Source organism: Diabrotica virgifera, chromosome 9 (genome assembly GCF_917563875.1).
Source record: "Diabrotica virgifera virgifera chromosome 9, PGI_DIABVI_V3a".
Taxonomy (NCBI): domain Eukaryota; kingdom Metazoa; phylum Arthropoda; class Insecta; order Coleoptera; family Chrysomelidae; genus Diabrotica; species Diabrotica virgifera.
The window spans coordinates 216,135,980-216,163,795 of record NC_065451.1 but is presented as its reverse complement, the minus strand read 5'-3'; the positions used below and the strand labels follow the sequence as shown (position 1 = coordinate 216,163,795).

Below are 27,816 nucleotides of genomic sequence, written 5' to 3'. Positions count from 1 at the left end.
GTAAATGAACAGGAAATTCGGCGATACCGTGTAATTTTCAGGGGCAACTCCGAATTGCATGAAAATTTGGATTTAGGTTCTACTTACCCTCCACTTCAAAGTTGAAATTGTGCCGTTGGTTGCTTTTACTTGGGGGGTGACAGTCAACCCTTCTCGGGGGTGAAAAAACATACGTTTAAGATAAGACCGGAAATGCATAAATTGACTGCTTTTAAGCAACTTTTGTTCTATAGAGTTTTTTAAGTAAGTCAATACTTTTTGAGTTATTTGCCATGGAATATGTCGATCAGATTAGCCAAGCGGACTGAGGCGCACGATTGACAATCTATAGTGGATATGCGGTCGAGACGATCGAGGTTCGTGCCCCAGCCCGGTGAATAGAAAAATAAAAAGGCTGACGTCGTAGTCTAAAATTCTAAAAAGAATCTACGACTTGGTCTGGAATAAGCTGGTGTCTGATCGGCCTATGGAGGAGCAGTACGGCAAGGGATAAGGGCTTGCGGCTCGGTGACACTCCTCCATAGATCCCTACCGGAAGGGCGTTGACGCCTACAAAACGGTGTATATATATATATATGTTGATTTTTTCGACAAAAAAAACTACGTTTTCAGACGGTTTTTCGCAAATAACTCAAAAAGTAAATATTTTATCGAAAAAAATATCCTTAGCAAAAGTGTAGCTTATAAAAAACCCAAAAAAAATGGTGTATCAGTAAAGTCTATCAATCAAATAAAAACAAAGTTGTAGCTCATGAAAAATACGTTCTTATTGGTCTAATTCCAAATCGAATATTTCAAGGTGAAATCACAGAAAAATTAAGCACTTTTCGGGAAAAACCCATTTAAACTTTTTTAAAGTGTTTATAAAAAGCTTTGTTTCAATTGTTAACAAAAGTTTTAGCAATAAAAATAAGCGAGTTACGCTCAAAATAAAGTTGGCCCTCTTTTTTTTTGTAAAAAATCATGAAAATCTCGCCGTGTTTAGCTGCCCAAATGAAATTAATCACTACCGCTTTACAAACAATTTACTTACCTATCTATTTTTTATATGATCTGTCAGTCTCACCGGTTTAAAGTGTTTATTTTTGAAAGGGTTTTAATTGAGAAAGCTTGAATGGGTCACTAATCATGAGTGTATGCAAATTTTGAACAGCCATATATTAACCAATATTTGTCTTACGGAGAAACAAAATAAACTAGCATATTTATAAAAGCAAAACCTACATTTCTTTACTCTTTAAGATAAAAAATGAAATTTTTCAAAATTTTTTAGAAAATTCTTTTTTTTACTATAATACCAAATGTTTTCAAAAATAAGCACTTCAAACCAATCAAACTTACAGATCATATAAACAATACACATACAGTTAAAATATATGGTAAAGCCAAACGATTAATTTCATTTAGGGTGCTAAATAGAGGGAGGTTTTCACGATTTTTTTTACCAAAAAAAAAGGCGCCAACTTTTTTTTCAGTGTAACTTGTTTATTTTTGATGCTGTAAACTTTTGTAAAAAACAAATAATAAGCTTTTTTTCGATACTTTGAAATTGTTAATAAGGTTTTCCCAAAAAATGCTTCTTTCTTCGGTGATTTCGCGTTGAATTATTCGATTTTTAATTAGACGAATAAGAACGTATTTTTCATGAGCTACAACTTTGCTAATACTCAATTTGTAGACTTTACTGGTACATCATTTTTTTCGTTTTTTTATAGGCTACACTTTTGCTAAAAATATTTTTTTCGATAAAATATTTACTTTTTCAGTTATTTGGGAAAAACGGTCTGAAAACGTAGTTTTTTTGTCGAAAAATCAACATTTTAAATCGCGAGTAACTCGAAAAGTATTGACTTACGTAAAAAACTTTATACAGTGCGTCCATAAAGTAACGCATAAATTCATTATTTCGTAAACCGGAGACTTTAAGGAAAAATCCCGAAACAGGTCGATTTTTATTTTTAATTTGCGATTTTTTGGCTTATACATCATACTAGTGACGTCATCCATCTGGGCTTGATGACGTAATCGATGATTTTTTTAAATGAGAATAGGGGTCATGCGACATCTCATTTGAAAGGGTATTCAATTCTCATTCAATAATATAAATAATAACATAATTATTTATACAGTGTGTTTAAAAAAATTTTTTTAAATTAAATTAATTGAGACAAAAAGAAGAATGTATGTACATAATTTATTTAATTCAAAATACGTTTTACAGTTGTCAGAAAACAGCAAAACTGTTTCTTTGGCAAATAGATATTGCTTTTCGCTTAAATTCAATATTAAAGCTCCAACCCACCTGCCTCTTGGCACTTTAAACATTTCGTTTAAGCGAAAATCAATGTTGATTTGTGAAGTAACCATTTTTTTTCTGTTTTCTGGCAACAGTAAAACGTATTTTGTATTAAATAAATTACATACATTCTTCTTTTTGTCTCAATTAATTTAATTAAAAAACATTTTTTTGAACACCCTGTATACATAATTATCTTAATGTTTATATTAGTGAATACAGAATTGAATACCCTTTCAAATGAGCTATCACATGACCCCTATTCCCATTTAAAAAAATCATCGATTACGTCCTCAAGCCCAGATGGATGACGTCACTAGTATGATTTATATGCCAAAAAATCTTAAATTAAAAATAAAAATCGACCTGTTTCGACATTTTTCCTTAAAGTTGCCGGTTTACGAAATAATGAATTTATGCGTTACTTTATGGACGCACTGTAGAACAAAAGGTGCTTAAAATAAGTCAATTTATCCATTTTCAGCCTTATTTTAAACACGCGTTTTTCACCCCCCGAGAAGGGGTAAATGTCACCCCCCAAGTAAAAGCAACCAACGGCACAAATTCAACTTTGAAGTGGAGGGTAAGTAGAACCTAAATCCAAATTGTCATGCAATTCGGAGTTGCCCCTGGAAATTACACTCCAAAACGGTCATTTATTGGGCTATAAATAGATTACATCAAGTCAGTATAAAATATGGACTACAAAAATAATGAACGTCAAGAAAACCAAGTTCATGATTATTTCTAAGCAACATACAGTAGGAAGGCTAGATATCGAGAGAAAACAAGTAGAAAGGTAGAGCAATCAGGACACGCATTGAAATTGCAAGACAAGCATTTATAAAAATGAAAAAAAAAATTGTTAATCAAGACCTTCCTCTGGAGCTGAGGACAACAACTTTAAGATGCTACGTGTACTCGACTTTGTTGTATGGAATGGAAAGCTGGACACTAAAAGTAGACAATATAAAGAAGTTGGAAGCATTTGAGGTGTGGTGTTGTAGAAGGATTTTGAAAATACCATGAATCCAATGAGTTACAAATGCAGAAGTGTTATGAAGGCTATAAAAGGATTGCGAGCTGATAAATAACATCAAATAAAAAGAAATTTGGAATATGTAGGACCCATTACCAGAGGTGTCAAATATGAGATATTAAAGCTCATAATGCAAGGTAAAATTAAGGGAAAAAGATCCATAGGTAGAAGAAGAATTTCCTGGCTGAGAAACCTGAGAGAGTGGTATAGTTGCAGCTCAATAGATCCTTTCAGAGCAGCCGCCAATAGGTTACGGATAGCTGTTAGGATAGCCAACCTCCGATAGGAGAAGGAACTACATGAAGAATACTCTCTTTTAGTTCTAAGGCTCTTCAAATTTCTGCACCCAATTGCCAGCGACCCTTCTGACGTTGTCCTGTCCATCGTGTAGGTGGTCTTTTTTTCCTTATTGATATCTAAAGACGTTTGCACTTGTATTTTCCACTTGACAGTACATCATCCTCTTTTTTATCAATATCTCAGTACCATAAACCAGAGATTATAGAGGTTAAAAGTACAAATATTATTTCAACACTTTGTTCCGTCATGCTGTAGTAATTACTTAATATCGTCTACCAAAACCGTTACTAAATATACAATATTTACGTTTCTTATCTATTTTCTAATATTGGGAATGACCTCTTATCAGATGCCTCTGTAATATTCACTAAATATTACGTACAAAGGCTATGTTGTGTCTGGAAAAACGGTAGTCTTAGATTTTGCATTTTTTTTATATGATTATCAAATAACTACATAAGAAAAGCGAGATCAGCGTTCATAATGATGAAGTCTCTTTTCAGAAGTCACGATTTACCTCTTGCTACCAAAATCTCTATCATCAGATGCTATGTATTTTCTACGTTATTATACGGAGTAAAGGCCTGGACACTTTCCGAGGCTTCTTTGAGAAAACTCGAGGCATTCGAGATGTGGTGTTACAGGCGCATTTTGAGAATTTCGTAGGTGGATCGTGTGACTTGGTGTGACAAATGTTGAGGTTCTACGTAGAATAGGCAAGGAATGCGAGATTATAATCAAAGAGCGCAAACTAGAATATCTTGGCCATGTTATGAGGAATGAACAGAGATATGGCTTGTTGCAACTCGTTCTTTAAGGCAAGGTATTTAGAAAGAGAGGACCAGGGAGAAGAAGAATATCTTGGCTTCAAAACCTGAGAAAGTGGTTTAATACATCGACAACCGGACTATTCAGAATAACAGCAAGCAAAGTTAGGAGAGCCATGCTGATCGCCAACATCCGGATAGGCCCCTTAAGAAGAAGACATAAGAAAAGTCCAGTACCTAAGTACTGACATTTTCTCCAGTACGTGATTCTCTTTTCTTTTACTTTTTAAATCTAACTTTTATCTATAATACTCTTCTTTCCAATGATTTTTGCATATTTTGGTATCACTCGGAAGTCAAAATAACGAATTTTTGTGTAAAACAAGGGTGAAAATCAACATATTAAACATAAAATAAGCACAAAACAAAAATATCTGGACAGCGTTATCCCACGAAATGTCTAGAGAAAATCTATGCAAAATTTCAGGTGATTCGGTCAAGAAGTTTGTGCGTTACAATGTTCACCACCTTTTAAACGAGCCGTTTTGAGAAAAACGCGTTTAAAGTTTTGCCAACTTTCATTTTCAATTTCGTTTTGGTCTGTCAAATCGTAAAGTGATGCACAATGGAATATGTTTTTGAATCGCGGAGTAATTTACAGAAGAGTATCTGAAATGTTCAGACAGTATTCTTGAAGTTATGACTTTCATCCAAAATAATAAAACATCGAAAATTCCAAAATTTTCAAACTTCCGTCAAATATTAGCATTTCACACGTTATGACTTGCTTTTATTATTCATATTAAAAGATACGTTCACCCACCAAAGCGTGCATTACTAGGCCGATATCATTAAATAGGTAAACTGGATGGGTAAAACTGACCTTTATGCTTCTGGACAGTTGGCGTAACCGCCATGGCCTCTGGAGGATTATGTATACGGGGAACGTGAGGACGTCGTACACGAATGCTAGGGCCTTCAGCGCACCTATCGCTATGGTGAACCCAACGCCATCCATATCCCTGTAAAAAAGAAAAGAAAATTTTGTTACTGGAATCAAAAACAGATCCAAAAATAGTATTTCTCCACGTGTTTTAAGACACATCGTGCCTTAGCTGTCGTGATGTCGATCGACGTGCGCCACGCCGATTTCCGGAATAGCAATGAGCTTCGAAGCTGAATGTCTACCTGACAATAATTTACATATTTCAACAAAAAGGATTAAGTTTCTTCTTTGTACAGAAGACAATTATTTATGAACTACAAAATTGCTTCTTTCATATTTAATATTTACAACTCTATATTATGTATTCCATTGCTCGCGATTTAAATTAATCAACCAGCTAGGAGCAATACTGAGGAGTCTGGATAACGGAAGATCTAAATCCGAAATTCGATCAAGAATAGAGCAATCAAGAGCAGCCTTTTTTAAGATGTGGAAATTTCTGAGTAACCAAAGACTCCATATCCGATATCGGATGGAAAAATGTTATATCCACTCTATTCTTCTTTATGGTGTCGAAGTTTGGGCCGTTAATGTTGACTTAATGACAAAGCTAGAAGCTTTTGAGATGTGGCTTTTCAGGAAGATTTTAAAATTACCGTGGACCGATCATGTTACAAACGAAATGGTGTTGCACAGCATGGGAAGAGACAGAGAACTTTTGACCACCATTAAAAAGAGAAAAGCAGCATATTTGGGTCACATACTTAGAAATGATAAGTATGAGTACAGCTGATTATGAAGAGTAAAATCGAAGGAAAAAGAGGTCCTAGTAGACGACAAAATATCCTGGCTGAAAAACATTCGCGACTGGACCGGGTTAAAGACCCAGACGCTCTTCAGAAAAGGAGAAGATAGAGACGATTTTGCAATGGTTATAGCCAACCTTACACCTTTTTATACATAGATAAAAATATGCGAATTTTCCTTATAAAACATTCACGTGCAAAACACGAACTAAACGTTAAGATAAAACTTTTTGTGTTTTAAATTCAGTATCTGATTACATGTGACCGATAAAAAAATCGCTTTTACACTGCGTGATGTTCTGATTGGCGTTTTACTCTATCTGGACTGATCAACTGCGAAACACCCGTGTTGAGCTGGCCCCCCCCACTTGCAAAAATTAAAAAACAAATAGCCCTGATTTATGAGCTATTTATGAGCTCTCATATTCCGCAAACTAAAAATTTTGAGCTCGTTCCACTGAGCAGGAATTTAATACCCTAGTGGGGGGGGCTGAGTCAGCCCCCCCCACTACTTAAAAATAGGAATATTGAATTGGTTTTTGCGGCAGAATTACGAGCTATTTATGAGCTCTTGAAATTATATAGTTTCGATTTTTGAGCTCATCCCCTTCACCCCCAAACAACCCTTTAATTGATTTAACTTAAGAGAAAGATGCTGAGAAAACTTAAAATATATCGTATTGCGAATATAATTCCTATAGCTTATATACTCTAAGAATAAACTATTATATCAAGAGCATTTCGATTATTGAGCTACAACCCCTTCGCCAGAAAACCACCCTATCTTCCCGGCTTAAGAGAAAGTTGTACTTAAAATGCGTTAAACTAATTATTTGGCGACTACATATCATTTAATAATTTATAAGCTTCCAAATTACGCGCATTTAGATCAGTAAATTGCAATTTATTTTGTATAGTGCAGTCACTGAAGGTAAAAATAAACGATTACCTTCAATTTCGGTGAACCTTCATCGATTTTCACGAAAATTGGTCAGTGGTTAGAGGATACGTCAAGAAACAAAGGTGACATGGTACCACCTTGCGCCTTTACCCTGAGGGTGGATACCGCTCCTTCTCGGGGGGAAAATTATTTTATAAAAAATAACTGCACAAATCAATAAAAGAACAAATTAAAAGCAAAATTTATTATATAAAGTTAATAAAATAGTAAATACTTTTTAAGTTATTAAAGATCAAAGATTTTAATTATTTGTGAAAAAAATGCATGTTTTGAAGAGGTTTTTTGTAAATCACTAAAAAACTGTAAGTTTTTACAAAAAAGTTAATAGTAGTTTAATTCGTATAGCTTATATTCTAAAAATAAACTCTAAAATCACGCGCCCCTCGATTATTGAACTACAACCCCTTCGCAAGGAAACCATCCCATATTCCCGGCTTAAGAGAGGGTTGTACTTAAAATAATTTAAATTAATTATTTGTCGACTATATATTGTTTAATAATTTATGAGCTCGCAAAATATACGCATCTCAATTATTGAATTGCCATTTTCTTTCTATAGTGCAATCACTGAAGGTAAAAATCAACTATGACCTTCGATTTCGGTAAATCTCCATTCATTTTCACGAAAATTTTTGAGCGGATTTTGATACTATCAACTTTTTCTGGATCTTATTTTTCATAGGTATTTCTAAGTACTTCGACAAGTATTTAGTACCTAAGTGTTATAAAATGCATCTCTTTCCCGTTATTTAAGCTTGAACCCTTAGATTTGAACAGTCGCGGAAAAAAATATACATTTAATTACCAATAACTTATTTTAAATTAACATTAAAGGGTTTTTCAAGTAAGCAATTTATTATATTTTTTATTAGCTTCAATTTTAGTGATGAAAACTTTTTTGTAAAAACTTACAGTTTTTGAGTCATTTATGAAAAATCGCTCTAAAGCATGCATTTTCTTTCCAAAAATTAAAATATTTGATCTTTAATAACTCAAAAAGTATTGATTTATTTTAATCACATTATATAACAAATTTTGCTTACAATTTGTCCCTCTCTCGATTTGTGGGGTTATTTTTAATAAAGTAATTTTCACTCCCGAGAAGGGGTGACATATACCCCAGGCTAAAACCCCAAGTTGTTATTGTCAATTCGTGAAAATAAATGGCGATTTACCGAAATCGAAGGTAATAGTTGATTTTTACCTTCAGTGACTGCACTATAGAAAGAAAATGGCAATTCAATAATTGAGATGCGTATATTTTGCAAGCTCATAAATTATTAAACGATATGTAGTCGAAAAATAATTAATTTAAATTATTTTAAGAACAACTCTCTCTTAAGCCGGGAATATGGGGTCGTTTTCTTGCGAAGGGGTTGTAGCTCTATAATCGAAAGACGCGTGATTTAAGAGTTTATTCTTAGAATATAAGCTATACGAATTAAACTATTATTAACTTTTTTGTAAAAACTTAAAGTTTTTCAGTGATTTACAAAAAACCTCTCCAAAACATGCATTTTTTCACAAATAATTAAAATCTTTGATCTTTAATAACTTAAAAAGTATTGACTTATTTTATTAACTTTATATAATGAATTTTGCTTTTAATTTGTTCTTTTATTGATTTGTGCATTTATTTTTTATAAAATAATTTTCACCCCCGAGAAGGGGCGGTATCCACCCTCAGGGTAAAGGCGCAAGGTGGTACCATGTCACCTTTGTTTCTTGACGTATCCTCTAACTACTGACCAATTTTTGTGAAAATCGATGAAGGTTCACCGAAATTGAAGGTAATCGTTGATTTTTGCCTTCAGTGACTGCGCTATACAAAATAAATTGCAATTTACTGATCTAAATGCGCGTAATTTGGAAGGTTATAAATTATTAAATGATATGTAGTCGCCAAATAATTAGTTTAATGCATTTTAAGTAAAACTTTCTCTTAAGCCGGGAAGATAGGGTGGTTTTCTTGCGAAGGGGTTGTAGCTCAATAATCGAAATGCTCTTGATTTAATAGTTTATTCTTAGAGTATATAAGCTATATGAATTATATCCGCAATACGATATATTTTAAGTTTTCTCAGCATCTTTCTCTTAAGTTAAATCAATTAAAGGGTTGTTTGGGGGTGAAGGGGATGAGCTCAAAAATCGAAAGTATATAATTTCAAGAGCTCATAAATAGCTCGTAATTCTGCCGCAAAAACCGATTCAATATTCCTATTTTTAAGTAGTGGGGGGGGCTGACTCAGCCCCCCCCACTAGGGTATTAAATTCCTGCTCAGTGGAACGAGCTCAAAATTTTTAGTTTGCGGAATATGAGAGCTCATAAATAGCTCATAAATCAGGGCTATTTGTTTTTTAATTTTTGCAAGTGGGGGGGGCCAGCTCAACACGGGTCTGCGAAACTGATTTTGATCAACTGCACAAACGCTTTGAGACGAAAGCCAAATTATACGAGACACGTTATTAGAAGAAATACCAGAGACAGTTATACCAGAGACAGAGAAGAAATACCAGAGACATCGATAAGTTCGTACATACAAAATTAATTTCATAATGGAAGATCAATGCTGGTATACAAACGGCTCTAAAACCGACGAAGAAGATAGAGCTGGAGTCCTCCTCCTCTTTTCTTGAGCCCTTGACAGGGCGTAATGAAACTCTAAATATTGTTAGCTTGCTGTCTCCATTGGCTGTGATCTTGTACCAGATGGATGGCTTCCTGTAGGGATTTTCCTACCAGTCTTCATTTGGTCTATCCATCGTGGTGCCGATATTCCTCTTGTTCTTCGGACTTCTGTCTTTCCTTTACTACCAATAGTTCCCTGCTCCCCGTTCTTCTTGCTATGTGACCAAAGTAATTTATTTTTTCTGGGTTTATATTTTTAATAGCCCGTCTTTTAGATACTTCGCCAGAATTAATAGGTTGGTTCTGTGTTCTGTCTAGGACATACGAAGAATTCTTCTTTATACCCACATTTCGAAGGCACTGTGTAACGGTACGAAAATCATTAATATTTTCGCTTCACCCTGTATTCTAAATTCGTTAAAGTCATGTTTGTGTTTCAGAGGAGAATTGTTGAATTCTCACAAATCTATCGCTTCAGAGATGAAATGTGTATTACGTGATTCGTTAGTTGCGCGGTGTTATTTTGGAGAGTTATTCAGTTTTTCGTTTCTCACAACATTAGATCGATCATCGACAAAAGTGTTTATATTATTTTGGACCGACAAAGGGATTTTAGCCATAAATTCTTCGATAAGTGGTTTTTGGCGACCGAAGTATGTTTATCTAGGCTGGGGATGTTTATATAAAGCAATAATATAGACTTGGTAAACGTCCATAGGCCAAAGCTATGGAAAACGTTGATTCGGCATTATTAATGGAAAAAGGTTGTACAATTCCCATGAATAATGCCGAATCAACGTTTTCCACAGCTGTGGCCTGTGGACGTTTACCAGGGCTATATTATTGCTTTATATAAACATTCCCAGCCTAGATAAACATACTTCGGTCGCCAAAAACCACTTATCGAAGAATTTATGGCTAAAATCCCTTTGTCGATCCAAAATAATATAAACACTTTTGTCGATGATCGATCTAATATTGTGAGAAACGAAAAACTGAATAACTCTCCAAAATAACACCGCGTAACTAACGAATTACGTAATACACATTTTATCTCTGAAGCGATATATTTGTGAGAATTCAACAATTCTCCTCTGAAACACAAACATGATTTTAACGAATTTAGAATACAGGGCGAAGCGAAAATGTTAATGAATTTCGTACCGTGACAACTGGAATCAAATTGATTCCCAGTTAGTTTAGAACTGTCTTAGCTACCCACGCACTACATCTAGCTAATTGACTCATTCTTAAAATATTGAATCTTGCTTCTTCTTCTACTACCGATTCCACTAATGAAGGTTGGCTATAACCATTGCAAATTCGTCTCTATCTTCTGCTTTTCTGAAAAGCATCTGTGTATTTAACCAGGTCCAGTCGCAAATGCTTTTCAGCCAGTATATTTTTGGTCGTCTACCAGGATCCCTTTTTCTTTCGATTTTACCCTTCATAATCAGCTGCAACAACTCGTACTTATCATTACTAAGTATGTGCCCCAAACATGCTGTTTGTCTCTTTTTAATGGTGGTCAAATGTCCTCTGCCTCTTCCCATTCTGTGCAACAAGAATTTTTAGAGGCAAAAAAAGGATGGAAAACGTTAACTGGACAGAATTGCAGATTATACTGAAATATTAAGGAATTGAGATTCACTCGAAAAAACGACTAGACTCAGGGGTTCTCAATCTGTGGTACATGTACCACTGGTGGTAGGTACATATCATTATTTGCGGTGCTACATAAAACACAAAAATACAGCCAAAATCCAGCATAATTGTATTTAATTAGATTACTTAGCTAGATAGGTATTTCAATTAGGTGGTACCAAAAATAATTTAAAAGAATTTTGTGGTACACAACTCAAAAAGAACCGATGTACTAGACAACTCTAAACGCAGTGAATAAAATAAATACTTTCAAATAACAAATGATGCATAAAAAATAATGAAAGAAAATCTGCACATATCGATTTCACTTATTTAATGTTATATTAGAGATATTGTATTATTTGTTTGGTAGTAGATGTAGGTACCTATTAAAAAGATACAGGGCAATGAAACAAGGCTCTGAGAATAAGCATATATTGGCTATTACGAAGAAGCTGACAAATTATAGAGTACCTATAGAGAATATAGAGCTATTTTATAGACACGAATATAATAATAAGAGTAACCAAACTCCAGCAAGAGCTTGAAGTTACTGGACGTCAGTGCGTAGGACGTCAGCTGTCATGTGTATTGGGGTTTTTTAAAACAAAATTTATCAATCAAAATGAACACCTGAAGATGTTTCATTGATAATCTAGTATAGCAGTAGATACATATTGTTTAGTTATGCACAGTACTTTAGATTTTGGAAACAATAATATAAGATCAAAGATCATTTTCAATCAGATCCAAGTAAAATATTATATTTTAATCTATTTATCAATTAAAAGGAACAATTGAATTGTCAAAAACAAAACGTGGCCATTGGAATATAAAAAAAATTCCACAGATTAATAAAATAATTAACAAAACTAAATAATTATAATGATATAATTTAAGGACAGAGGCAAAAATCTCTGGTCTATGCTACCAGTGTTTGAAATTGCGTCCTTATTCACTAATATTTTTATTACGTTGTGATTATACTCACTGCACTAGAACACTAAAGTGTTACGTGTGGTCGCTATTAATATATGGCTGTGAGACCTGGACATTAAAACAGTATGACGTCAATAAATTGAATTCATTCGAAATGTGGATGTACCGCCGAATGTTAAGAATAAGGTGGACTAGCAGAACAACGAATGAAGAAATACTGAAAATAATAAACAAACATCCTCATCTGGTCAATACTATCAAAATTAGAAAGATGTCATATCCAGAACACATAATGCGCCAAAAAGAATTTGAGCAGCTCCAGGTAATATTAGAGGGCAAGACATAAGGTAAAAGGGGTATAGGATGAAAGAAAAAATCTTGGCTACGAAACATCAGAGATTGGACTCACACAACAGGAAATTACTTAATTCGCCAAGGCCAGAAAAGAGGAAATTTGACACATTGATCAATGGAGAAGGCACTTAGGAGGAGGATACGCCTGCAAGTAGTAAAGATCTGCAAAGGTAAACAATAAATTGCTGCTTATAGTTCTTTTCCAAAATACTTTGCTTCTTCTTTCATTATAAGCCAAGATTTCTATATAGGCTAGTTTTCTCTTAGTGACTCTATTCAAGTGACTCGATTCACAATGACTCTATTCTCAGTGACAAATGTGGCAGTCCTTAAGAGAGCAAATGCTGCCCGCGAGCTGCTTGATAACATCAAATATAGAAAGATGGCCTATTTTGGCCACGTAGTAAGGAGAGACCGGTATAATATTCTTCAACTTATTATGATGGGTAAAATCGAAGGACGCAGAGAAATTGGTAGAAAGCAGGCCTCTTGGTTGAAGAATATCAGGGAGTGCACATGAATAAAAAAAGCAGAATAACTATTTAGAATAGCTCGAGACAGAGACAGTTTCGCCATGCTAATCGCCAACGTCAAGGGGACTTGATAGGGCACGTTAAGAAGAAGAAGACTCCATTCAACATTAGCTGGAGACTATGGTCCAAATCAGTAATTAAAACAGTATCACCTGCATACTGACTGATATTTAATCTTTGTCCGTTTATCCTGATGCAAAGCTCTATGCTTAGGCGTCAATAAAAGAAAAGATGATACAAGAGCAACATAGTTTAACATCCATTGCTAATTTTCGTTGGTTTTCCAGTCGGTTTTTATATTTGATAGAGCTACAACTACAGAAATGATGCTAAAAAATGCAGCTACATCTGCATACCTGCCATTTATTTGATGAATATTTAATAAAACTTTTATCACAATAAAAAAGCACCTTTCAACCGCAAATATAATTATATAACATTATATTTCCTTGTAGACATAAAAAGTTGTAAAAACGAAGAGCCTTGACCACGATTCCACGGTCAAATTCAATGTGATAGCAAAGTAAATTGTTACAATTTTTTTTTAGAAATTGTCAGAATGTTGAATACTCGAAAAATTTGATAAGGTATTGATAAATTATTATTTTTGAACCGCTGCTGAGTAAAACGTAGTTTAGATAAAATTTTTTACATAATTAGTCATTCTGATTATCAATGAAATATGTAGCACATAGTTATAATGCTTGTGCAAATTTCAAAGGATTTGAATAAAATTTTTGTTGACTGCAATGATCTCATGCATTTTATCTTTTATCAACAGTGCAAAGTTGATGGTATTTGTCCAAACTTTTGTACCTAGTGTGTACAGAGGCTTTTCTGATGTGTCATTTCCTTCCCTTTAAAATTATCTAATAGTCTTGTTCAATTTTTTAAAGGGGAAAAATAAGAACAGCAAGGAAACCCATAAAAACCCCACACAGATAAGGAAGCTTCAAATGGAGAAAATTCATAAAAGGAGGGAGGAAGACTTCAATCCCAATTAGGATGAAAAGAAGACAAACAGCACAACAGAAGAGGTCAAAAAGCCAGTAAGAAGACCACTAAGAATCGGACTCAAAACAGTTAGTAGAAACAAAACAAAATAAGAAATTTTCGAGTAAGCCATGAAATAAAAAGTAATGACTAAAACGAAATGGCTAGATATTCTATTTTTATAAAGAGAAAAAGCATAAAAGAGTACAATGAGAAGAAGCACAAAATAGAGTGTGGTTGTCTTTTCATCGAGGACGAAAAGAGTAAAAGATTAGTTAAATTAAAAACAACGTATGTTTCTTATTATGAAATTTTCATATTTTGATATATGTTATGTGACTGCATATTGTAGACTCCCTTTTGTCCCTTGCCTTATAAATTGTAAAAGCCAGAGATTAAGGATGTTCTAACAATAAAACACTGAAAACGTTTGTTTTCTATACTTCCACAAAATTTATTATAACTATGTAACTGGCTGTTTTGGCAGAGTGCCTTTCTCAAGTGAAACTATGTGTTTGCCTTTTTACAGTCTTTAACTGAAGAGGTTGAGGAGTGGGGAGCTGTTTGTCTCGAGTTGGTCATTCAGAATTATATCTGTATTTTTCAATTTATTAATTTCCATAAATTCTAATAAAGATAGCTTAAGGCCTTTATTTTGAATATGCAAAATTTGAAACTCTTCGTTAAAAGAATGATTATGATCTAGAAGGTGAGGTGCGTATGTAGAAGTGTCTGTTTTTCTATTGTTAAAAGCCCTTTTGTGTTCTGCTATCCGTTTGTCAAAGGTTCTGCCAGTTTGACCGATGTAAGTTTTCGGACAGTCACCACAAGTTAGTTTGTAAACACCACTCTGTAGTTGTTTTCTCTTTCGGCTCTTATTGTTCTTAATATATTTAAATAGAATAGAAAAAGACTGTTTGACTTGTACACACTTCTATATAAATCTAAACGGGAACTGGTGTATGTTTTCAAAAGACTGATAGTGTGTAAATAAATTTATTAAATCAGCTAAGTACTTTCAGCATATTAATGCCATCATCAGAGCTATCCTATAAAAAGACTAAGTTGAAAAATCTTATTCATAAAAAATTATAAAGTGAAACTTACGTCTTATAGGTGTAAAAACCTCAAAAAAAGAGAAAACTTCGAACAAACACATTCTATAGTTTAAAATCAACCCAGGGATATAACCACTGGTTAGGGTACAAACCCTTAAATGTTTAAAAAATCACATTTAATGTGTTTTTATAAAATGGCTACCATTCTTACCATATATTTGCTTAAGTTGTTGTTAGTTCTGAAAGCTGGTGTTATTCCTTTCTTTTTTATGTATCTGACTTTGTTGTTATCTTGTCAGTATATGTGATAGAGCAGAAGGTACTGGGTTCTTTCTGTGGTGGTGGATAGACTAATCCCAGGGAGTCCCAGGGCTTTCTTAGGAGTTTTTGGTTCAAAATTTTGTTAATTGTTTGTTCGTTATAGCCCTTGTTTACTGCTATTTGCTTAATGATGTTCAGTTCTATCTCGAAGTTATTTTTTGACACACGAATTTCTGTCAGTCTACGTATCATGCTATGGTATAATGCTGTTAAGCCAAAAACTCCATAAGAAAGCCCTGGAATTAGTCTATCCACCACCATAGAAAGAACCCAGTACCTTCTGCTCTATCACATATACTGACAAGATAACAACAAAAATAGCCAGATACATAAAAAAGAAAGGAATAACACTAGCTTTCAGAACTAACAACAACTTAAGCAAATATATTAAGAACAATAAGAGCCGAAAGAGAAAACAACTACAGAGTGGTGTCTACAAACTAACTTGTGGTGACTGTCCGAAAACTTACATCGGTCAAACTGGCAGAACCTTTGACAAACGGATAGCAGAACACAAAAAGGCTTTCAACAATAGAAAAACAGATACTTCTACATACGCACTTCACCTTCTAGATAATAATCATTCTTTTAACGAAGAGTTTCAAATTTTGCATATTCAAAATAAAGGCCTTAAGCTATCTTTATTAGAATCTATGGAAATTAATAAATTGAAATATACAGATATAATTCTGAATGATCAACTCGAGACAAACAGCTCCCCACTCCTCAACCTCTTCAGTTAAAGACTTTAAAAAGGCAAACACATAGTAAACTAAATCACTTGAGAAAGGCACTCTGCCGAAACAGCTGTAGTCACATAGTTATAATAAATTTTGTGGAAGTATAGAAAACAAACGTTTTCAGTGTTTTATTGTTAGATAAAATGAACTTCCATCAAGTAACGGTCGAATCCATCAATTAAGGATGTAGAAAATTACTACTCATTGAATCTATCTATCTATTTAGGTAGCTAAGCTGTATAGAGTAGAATAGCTAACCTATCAATCAGCGGTGCTCTGAATAGATGGAGAATATACAGATCAGGTCAAAATCTTAAGGGCAGTCGACAGAGGTGCATACTTTCAACTCTGATATTCAATCTGTACTCAGAGCACATTTTGAAGAGGCTAAGATATTGATGAAGGCATCTCAATAAATGGAGTCAAGTTCAGTAACCTGCGGTATGCAGATGATACAATAGTGTTTCCAATACCATAGAAGGGCTGCAAAACTTAATGAACATAATAACGGAAACAAGTCGAACATATGGACTGGATATAAACACCAGCAAAACCAAGTTAATAATCATCAGAAAGGAAAACATAACTGGAGTTAATCTGTATGTGAACCAAATGACCATTGAACGTGTCTCACAATACAACTACTTGGGAATTATAATAAATGAGTCGTGATACAATACCCAAGAGATTAGATGTCGCATCGGAAAGTCAAAAAGTGCATTCTTGACTATGAGCTCTGTGTTCTAGAGCCATGACCTCACCATAGAATCACAAATAAGGCTACTTAAATGTAACGTGTACTCAGTGCTTGTATACGGAGTAAAAACGTGGACATTTAAAGCGGAAACTCTATCAAAACTTCAGGCTTTTGAGATATGGTCGTAAGTATCCTTAAGGATATATAGTGAGATATGGTGGTAAGTAAGTATCCGTAAGTAAGATATAATGGACCGACAAAGTCACCAAGGGCCGTAAGCTGCAGTACATGGGACATATAATGAGAAATCAAGGCAGATACGAGCTAGTCCAATGCACTTTGCAAGGTATAATTGAAGGAAAAAGGGCTCTAGGACGAAGAAGAAGAACATCCTGTCTTGCTAACCTGAAAGCATGGTATAGAAAGACCTCAACGCAACTATTCCGTATAGCAACCAACAAAATCACCATAGCCAGAATGATCGCCAACATTCGGAACGGACAGGCACCGTAAGAAGATATATCTAGAATCTAGGATATGAACTGGACATTAAAAAAAAATCATTTGTGACATAGACTAAAAAAACAAATTGAAAAAAATCCATGTGCTTTTTGATTTATAACAAATCTTTAATTTTTATATTAAACTTTTAACTCTCTGTACATCAACAACGATAAAACGTATCACTTAGGTTTTCGGGAACTTTTGCTCCTAAACTTAGAATGGAAAAGCGCCCTCAAAAACAATTTAAAAACCCTGCAGAACAGTCCATAAAATAACAGTCCATTTCAAAAGTAAATACATACCCGAAATACACAGTCATGATGCGATCCTCCTGGCCAAAATATAAAATACAAAAACAGAAAACCTAAAAAATAAACCTAACACAAAAAACACAAATTATCACAATCAACACGCACTAATCAGTTGAGTATCACAAGGAAGTGTGTTCACTTTGACATTCCCCAATGAAATAAATACAAAAGTACTACTTTTACATTGCGATACAGATAAAACTATTATAATAAAAAATGATCGATAACAAGAGGTATACAGAATTTTTCTCTCTTTACTTGCTATCTTGCCAAAGAACTGATCGGATGAGAGATATGTATATGAGAGATAGTTTGTCAATGACGGTGGACAGGGACAATACTGAGGAGCTGTCACAACTTTTATTTAATTTTAATTTGAAACGAAAATGTTACTTGATTGACTTGTTTTACTAATTAGTATGGAAATTTATTAATAATCATAACAAATAAGTGTGGAAGTTTTTTTGTTAAGTATGTTGAAAGAAATAGGCCAGTATTAAATGTATAGTACTGTCGCCAGGGGGGTACAACGGCCTCTTTAATTCAGATGGACTTCCTCAAGTTATTTTTTTGGGTAACAGTTGATCCGGATGTAGATAAGATTATTACAAACAAAGAACTGGAGGAATCACATAACAGCGATTTTTCGCGAAACAAAACATTTTTTTGTATTTTTGGGGTCATTTCGGGAAAAATTGCAATTTTTGAACCCGAATTACTTTTGATTAAGAAATAAAATAGCAATTCTGCTTACCGCAAATGAAAGTTCAAGTCAAATTATATCGGTTTTGATTATTTTCATTGCTAAAAATTAATTATTTATTGTTAAACAAAGCTATAAACACATAGTGCTTGAATGATGCTTTCAACGCATTTCTAATTTAAAATCGAACGAGTAGGCGCGCATACAGACAATTTCTACGTAGATTAAGCCGCGTTTACACGATGACAATTGGCGAGACAATCCGCAACCACGTGATGACAATTGTGCAATGACAATTGTCTCGCCAAAAGTAATCGTGTAAACGCGGCTTAACGTACATTAAAACGCATGCATTGGGCACGGGAAACACTGTGTTTATAGCTTTGTTTAACAATAAAAAAAATTTAGCAATGCAATTAATTAAAACCGATAGAATTGGACTTGAACTTCCAAATGCAGTAAGCAGAATTGCTATTTTATTTTTTAATCAAAAGTTATTCGGGTTCAAAAATTGTAATTTTTCGATTTTTTGAAAGTTCAACCGCGTTTATCTCGAAAACTATGCATTCTAAAAAAAACTTTAAGGACATTTTTTGCTTAGAATCACCCAAAAAATACAAAAAAAATGTTTTGTTTTGCGAAAAATCGATGTTATGTAATTCCTCAAGTTTTGTTTATAACAATCTTATCGACATCCGGATCAACTGTTAACCAAAAAAATTCGTGTGCTACGGGTCAAAATACATAAAAAAACTTGGGTAAGTCCACCTAAATAAGTTCACAGAATGCATTGATTATTGCAATGGGTTGCTCAGAGATGTAAAAAAATAAACCCAAAAAATTCGTGTTCTACGGGTCAAAACACATAGAAAAAACTTGGGTAAGTCCATCTGAATTAAGGAGGCCGTTGTACCCCCCCTGTCTACAGGACTAGTATTTAAAAATCGGCTGCAAGTCTATCGTAGCCAGTCTCAAGCCCTGTTCAGAAAGGAAGAGGACTAGGTCATCGGTTTAGCTTCCCGGCACATGGAAAACACAAATCTTCTTCTTCTTGTAGTTCCTTCTGCTATCGGAGGTTGGCTATCATCACAGCTATCCGTAACTTATTGGCGGCTGCTCTGAAAAGATGTACTGACCTGCAACTATATACCACTCACTTAGGTTTCTAAGCCAGAAAATTCTTCTTCTCCTTATGAATCTTCTACCCTTAATTTTACCTTGCATTATGAGCCTAATATCTCATATTTCGCACCTCTGGTATTGGGGTCTACATATTTCAACTTTCTTGTTTTGATGTTCTTTATCACATCGCAATCCTTTTGTAGCCTTCTTAACACTTTTGCATTTGTAACTTGTTGGATCCATGGTATTTTCAAATTTTTTTCTAGAGCACCAGATCTCAAATATATCAATATATAGTCCATATTTTATACTGACTTGATGTAATCTATTTCTAATCGTTGCAGTGGTTCTAGAGTGTTTGCAAAAATAGCGGTGTCATGTCGTCTGCAAATCTTATGTTATTCCAATTTTCTTTTCGTTTATTGACATACCCTGTCCTTCCTCTGATATTGCTTCCTTAAAAATAGCTTCAGTGTACAGATTGAATAACAATGGAGACAACACACAACCTTATAATACCACTTTTGATTTATATGGTTTCTGTTTCGACATTTTCGACTTTCACCTTCGTTTTTTGATTCCCGTACAGATTGACAATAACCTGTATATCTCGACTGACCACATTCTTTTCTAATAAAAGTTTGCCAAATGAATAAATCTCAAGCAAGGTTTGCCAATGATCAAATAATTTTAGCGAAAGACAAAGACGACGTCTACATGATAAAAAAGCTGGAAAAAGAATTGGGACGCTGGGGTTTGGAAATTAATTATAATAAAACTCAACACGTTGAAAACACCGTAGAAAACTTGTTGGTACATAACAACTCAAAAAAACAAACAAATCGAGAAAGGAAAGACAATAAACACCACAATTGCACTAGATTATATGGAGTCACGATATTAATACAAGCAAAACTAAACACCAAATCTTGAGGACAATAATGAAAATCTACTCACTGACACTAAATTAATGACGAAATGGAAAAACGAAAATTAGTCTGGTATGGACATATGCGGAAATGGATACCAAATGAACCGGAAGCCGGAAAATGGAAGGAAAAGAGGACGTCCTAGATTACACTGGAACTGGCGAAAAAAAAACATCAATATTGGGATGTAGTAATAGTACGTTCTTTAACGGTAAAATATTGCAAAACCTCTACATTTTAAAGTACCGCTTGGATTGACATGAAATTTGGCATACACATAGCTAACAAGTCAAAGAAAAAAACTGATATTGTGCCGATATGTGCTTTTGCCCCGGGGGTGGTTTTTACCCCCTCTTGGGGGTGAAAAATATGTGTCCAAAGTAAGTCCGGAAATAGACAAACTGACTAATTTTAAGTAACTTTTGTTCTATAGAGTTTTTTCACTAGGTCAATACTTTTTGAGTTATTTGCCAGTGAATATGTTCATTTTTTCAACAAAATAACCACGCTTTTAGACGGTTTTTCGCAAATAACTCAAATAGTAAGTATTTTGTCGAAAAAACATTCTTAGCAAAAATATAGCCTGTAAAATTTTTAAAAAAATGGTGTATATATCGCGTCTCTATACCTAGTAGAAGCAGAGTTGTAGCTAATTAAAAATAGGTTCATATTCGTCAAATTCCAAATGGAATACTTTAGCGTGAAATAACCAAAAATAAAGCACATTTCAGGGAAAACTCATAACAACTTATTTAACCCTCCGTTACTCGCACACGCTGTATGAGACCGGCCCTCTATATAACTTCCTATAACTCTGATTGTAGTGGAGATTTTGAATTGCTGATGCATTATACCTCTTCAGTCATCAGTCAACTGTGTGTGAAGTCCACGTGCAGTATAAAAAAGAGTATTGTACTTTTATTATTAGGCAACACCTATTAATTAGTAAGGTAATTAAAAGTAGTAAGTTTTAATTAGTAAGGTAATTTAAGATCTTTTTCTTATTTTTAATGTTGATATATTTGTTTATTTGTATTTAGATATGGATTACGAGAAGGAGAAGCAAAGATTATTAAAATTATTGGAGGAAGTATTGACTGACGAGGAAACATATGAAGATGATGATGAACAAAGTTACTTTTTATTAAAGTAATATAATGTTGACACAAACGCATATCTACAAAATTATATGATCATATATTCATTAAATAATATAATTGTACACAATTTTGCAAAAAAAATTTTTTTCAAATATTGCTGACCCATATTTTTGGACCCGGTCTTCTGCACCGTGCGCGAGTATTCGATCACAAAAAATTGGCGCGAGTAACGGAAGGTTAAAGTGTTAAAGCTTCATTTTTGTTTTATAAAAAAAATTTGTAGCATCAAAAGTAAACAAGTTACGCTCAAAATAAAGTTATTCCGTTTTATTTTTTGGTAAAAAAATCGGGAAAATTACCCCCTAAATGAACTTAATCGTTACGACTTCACAAATTTCTTGACTCGTGTATGTATTGTTTATATGTTCTGTAAGTTTCGTCGGTTCAAAGTCCTTATTTTTAAAAGGGCTGTAGTTAAAAGGGGTTGAACGCGTCACTGATCACGAATGTATGTAAATTTCGAAACACCAAATCTTAGTCAATTTTTGTCTAACAGAAAAACAAAAAAATACATGATATTCAGAAAAGCAATGCTAACTTTTTTTGTTTTTCGACATTTTTGGTATCTCTAATAATTTTCAAGTTATTTTGAAAAAAGCATATTTTTCAAAATTAAAATTTTTAAAAATTTTACTTTAAAACCATTTTTTTTTCAAAAATAAGCACTTTGAATCGATGAAAATTACAAATCATATAAACACAACATAAGTGAAATAATTTGTAGAGCGGTAACGATTAATTTCATTTAAGTTGCTAATTAGGTGGTGGTCTTCCCAATTTTTTTTGCCAAAACAAAAGGGACCAACTTTATTTTGAGCGTAACTTGCGTAAATTTAATGCTAGAGACTTTTTTTCAAACAGAAATAAAGCTTTTTTTAAACACTTTAAAAAAGTTATAATGGGTTTTCCCCAAAAAGTGCTTAATTTTTTGGATATTTCACTTCGAAATATTCTATTTGAAATTTGGTGAATATGAATCTATTTTTCATTGGCTATAACTCTGGTTCTACGAGGTCCAGAGACCTAACGCTTACACCATTTTTTTACTTTTTTACAGGCTATATTTTTGCTAAGAACATTTTTTTTTTTCGAAAACATACTTACTTTTTGAGTAATTTGCGAAAAACCGTCTAAAAATGTAGTTATTTTGTTGAAAAATGAACATATCCACTCGCAAATAACTCGACAAGTGTTGACTTGGCGAAAAAGCTCTATAGAACAAAAGTTACTTAAAATTAGTCAGTTTATCCATTTCCGGACTTATTTTGGACATATATTTTTTCACCCCCAGGGCAAAAGCACACATCGGCACAATATCACTTTTTTTCTTTGACATGTAAGCTATGCGTATGCCAAATTTAATGTCAATCCAAGCGATTCTTTAAAATTTAGAGCAAAAACCGTGAAAGAATGTACTATAAACGACAAACAGAATAATGCGGTGTAAAGCCAGGATAAGTAAGTACTATTTCTTCAAAATATTTTACCTGCTTGCCATTTTTCAGACTATTTCCCACCAAACTTCCATTCCATTTTTTTTTGTAAAATCAATCGTATTCTTTAAATTTTTTTGAAAAGTTGAAACTACAATAAATTTGCTACGAATTCGAAAAACAAATGTCAGGTGAAGATCATTCAAAATTTTATTAAGTTACTGGCATTGAATGGTGTTAGGTATTTGTTATTTTCCTCTCAAAACAAGTTTTTAAACTAAAATTAAAACTGTTTTCACGGCCAGACCCGCTAATTCAAATCGTTGAGGTTTAGAATATTATAATGGATTAGGTAATAAAAATTTGGTTAGTCTGTGGACATAACAAATTATCAAATTTGTGTCAGTTGAGACAACTATATAAATATAGAACAGTGCTATGAAAACATTAATTAAGACTAAATAAAAAATTTTGGGAGTCTAAAGATGGGATTAAAAAATACGTAATAGAAGAAGATGAAAACTAAAGACGGGAATCAAGGCAACGTGAAATAGCGTTATTTCCCTCAGAATTTGTGATTTACGATCCTTGAACAAACACTAAACCTCTTTACATACGAAATTATTGAAGGAAATATTAACACTAGATCTTCTCTTAATATTATTAAAATACAGGGTGTCCAGAAACTCTACCGACAAACGAAGACAGGAGATTCCTCAGATAATTTTAAGATAATTTAACCCAATTCACCTAGTCCGAAAATGCTTCCTAAGGGAGCTAGAGCTCTTTGAAGATGGCGTCATGTAATTAGTTTTTCTTAGATACCTTTAGAACGCTTCTATTTAGAAAAACGAAAATTGGTATGCGTATTTACTTTTCAGAACTGAATCGATTCCATCTATTGTAAATTTCTAGTACCGGTCATAGGCGTCCGTTTTGGGTAGGGCAACGGTTATTTTATCGCCTAACTTTTTTGTCTTTAATTTTTAAGCATTTTTGACTCTGAATTATTAAATTGTGAGGTATTCTAGTACTAAAAGGTACTCTTACTTTAAGTCGATAGGATACACCATTTTCTAGAAAAATCGATTTGAAAATTTTTCGTTCTTTGAATTTCAAAAAAGAAGACTCAAAAAAAAAATTATTTAGAAAGATGAAAACTGGTATATTTATTTATATTCAAGAGATTAATCGATTTTATTAATGGTGAATTTCTATTATCGGTCATAGGCGTCCGTTTTGGGTAAGTCAACAGTTACTTTATAGCATAACTTTATTGTCTTTAATTTTTAAATATTTTTGACACTAAGATTATTCAATTAGGAGATATTCGAGTACTAAAAGTTACTCTTGCTTTAAGTTGATAAAATGCATCGTTTTCTTTTTAATTTTTTTCAATTTTTTTTTCAAATTTCCAAAACTAAATACTTTTAAATCGATTTTTCTAGAAAACGGTGTGTCCTACGGACTTAAAGTAAGGGTACCTTTTAGTACTAGAATACCTCACAATTTAATAATCCAGTATCAAAAATGCTTAAAAGTTGAAGACAAAAAAGTTATGCGATAAAATAACCGTTGCTCTACCCAAAACGGACGCCTATGACCAGTACTAGAAATTCGCAATGGATGGAATCGATTCATTTCTGGAAAGTAGATACGTATACAAATTTTCGTTTTTCTAAATGGAAGCGTTCTGGAGGTATTCAAGAAAAACTAATTACATGACGCCATCTTCAAAGAGCTCTAGCTCCCTTAGGAAGCATTTTCGGACTAGGTGAATTGGGTTAAATTGTCTTAAAACTATCTGAGGAATCTCCTGTCTTCGTTTGTCGGTAGAGTTTCTGGACACCCTGTATAACAAAACTAATATTTAATTTGGTTTGCCAACTTCGTAACTTCTCAAACCTGGTGAACCAAAAAATCAACCCTGGTATGTTGTTTCTGCTCTCTCGGCCTTGGCAAAGAAGACTCAATCGCGCGCTGAATCCTAGCAATCCTAATAAAAATAAGATACCGAACGGGCACAAAGTTAACTTCATGCAAAAGGTTATTGCACTTTATGCTTTCACTAACGTTGAGACGTTTCCATAAGTTTCTGCAATATTTCCCTTTGTTATGGTCGCATAAATACGAGGATGAATTGAAAAATTCTCAGCCTATTATAAAAGCAAACATATAAATATGTACTTGGAATATAATGTAACTAACTGGATCAATTTATGTAACGAACCTCAAACAGCTCTTTAAAAATTTGTATCCTTCTTCGCAAAACAGGCCTTCACAGCGTTTATCACCTCTTCTTTGGAAAAAAATTTACGATATTTTAGATTTTTTCAGTGAGAAAGACATGATAATCGGACAGAGCCATGTCTGGTGAACAAGGAGGGTGTTCGAGTAATTCAAACTCAAAACTACGAATTGTTTCTTGACAGCATGCAATGTATGCCAGTGGCGTGCTAGCCATATAAATGAATCGGTGCAATCACCGAGAGGCCGCGGCCTCTTGAGGCCGGTCAAATAGGTTTTCATAAAAAATTTTAGATGTAATAAAAAAATATTATTTAAATTTCTAATCGGTTGTTAATTTTGCTAATAATATTAATAAAACATTTAAAAAAAAATTAATTTTTTTTAATTGTGAAATACAGCTTAAGTAAATGAATAAGACTCTATAGTCTATATATATAAATAGATTGCTACAGATAATATTATTTATTTTCATACATACAAGTATATTTGTGGTTTTACAATTTCCTTCAAACATGTATGTACTCTGCAGAATAAAAAATTATGAAAAAACGTCTTGCACATTTTTGACCGAATTATTGGAAGTATCAAAAAACGATTTGATCAAGACAAATCAAATCGTTTTATGATGATCTAAGCACTCTACATCCTAGAAATTTTGATACAATAAAAAATGGTATACTGAAAAATTAAGAAATTTTTATCCTACCATATCTGCGACTGCAAGTAGAAAAGAACTCGTGGATTTTTCTGATAAATGGATTGTATTAAAAATAGGATTTTGCAAAATACATACTGAGATTATAGAAGATCGAGTTAATGATGAATATATTCAGTCTACAGAAAATATGAAGGATGATAATATGATATTATTAATCTAAGTGATAATGAACATGAAGTAACAAATGACAATGTTGATATCGTGAAAACTTCGCCCCCATGTGGTACTAAAAAGTGTAAAGATTGTATAGCTTGCTGTTACGCTGTTTTGCATAAGTACAACTTATATCAGTGTGCTGTGTGCTTATCCAAATTTAAATAGTATAATATAAACCATTTATTAACTCTTTCAGTGACACCAGTATCTTGCAAAAAAGCTTTTCAACATTGAAATGCATAAAAAATCGGTTAAGAAGTACTATAAAACAAGATCACTTTTATGCTAATGGCTATAGAAAAAGAAGCTTTGTATGAACTTAAAAATGATGGAATAATCGACGTATTTGCTCAACAATCTACTTTAATGCGGAAATTATTGATCAAGAAATAAGTAATTATTTTATAAAATAATCGCAAAAGAATATTTAGATTATTCCGTTGTACTAATATTTTAAATATTTTTAAATTAAATTATTTGCACTCTACTTGCATTTGTACTCTCTTGTATAATTAATTTACTAAAATTGAGCTTAATACATAATTGAAAAATTCTCTAAATTTTATTTTACTTTTATCATTACATCAAATTCATATTATATTTATTCAGGAAATTATGGTTTCTGCGATACTGCATACAATATTGTCATACATGTCATTTATTATTTGTAGGATTATTATTCTTAAATGAAAAAATATAGCAAATTAAAAAAATCATTGAATTCGAAGTTTTATGTTTGATTCAAAAATAATTTATATTTTTGTTTTTTTTTTGCTTTTTTAAATAACGAATAAAACATCCTGATTCGATACTAAAGGTAATTCCAGCATTCTAGCCTTATCTAGAAAATCAATCGTGATTACTTCTTGGCAATTCTGAAAAACGGAAGCCAGAATTTTTCTAGAAAATTTTTACATGAAATTTCTTAAGTTTTAAAGAACGAGAAATTTAATATTTTAAATATGAATCCCGCGATATTTCGCGAAATGAACATCGGATCGAAAAACTGAAAAATACACTTATTCAATATTTTTGAAAAATCTATCGATAGGCACCAAACACGGCCCCCCACGAAGGTGGGGTGGGGAGTTACTTTAAAATCTTAAATGGAATCCCCCATTTTTTATTGCAGATTTGGATTCCTTCCGTAAAAATAAGTAACTTTAATTCAAGGCATTTTTTCGAATTATGGATAGATGGCGCTATAATCTAAAAAAACGATTGTTGGAAATGGAAAATTAAATTAAAAATGGAAAGTCTCCACTAAAATGGAAAACTTGACTTAACTTTTTTTGGTTTTAGGACCTACTCTTCACAACCCAATAGGTCCCCATAACGCTCGAGTGACTGCACATTTAGCACACTTTGCTCCCCTACCATAACTATTATTGCGACGTATGGCATTAATCTTTTTAAAAATATCGAAGCCAATATTTTATATGTAGTGTTGATTAGTGAGATTCCTCTGTAATTCATGCATGATTCATTTTTTCCTTTCTTGTGTATT

At 33.1% G+C, this 27,816-nt stretch overlaps 1 protein-coding gene across 9 annotated transcripts in view; it reads right to left on the bottom strand.

The window, feature by feature from the left end:
* Positions 1–27,816, bottom strand: part of LOC126891622 (fatty acid CoA ligase Acsl3) — a 153,762-nt gene that overhangs the window by 55,424 nt on the left and 70,522 nt on the right. For 5 of the 9 annotated variants that reach the window (XM_050660836.1, XM_050660832.1, XM_050660837.1 and 2 more), the window contains one exon: positions 5,286–5,424. In XM_050660836.1, coding sequence (XP_050516793.1) covers positions 5,286–5,420 — 135 coding nt within the window. In that variant the 5' untranslated portion in view covers positions 5,421–5,424. Of the gene's footprint in view, positions 1–5,285; positions 5,425–17,829; positions 18,122–23,239; positions 23,400–27,816 lie in introns of those variants that run through there. The other 4 variants (XM_050660835.1, XM_050660840.1, XM_050660834.1 and 1 more) reach the window with 4 other exon arrangements.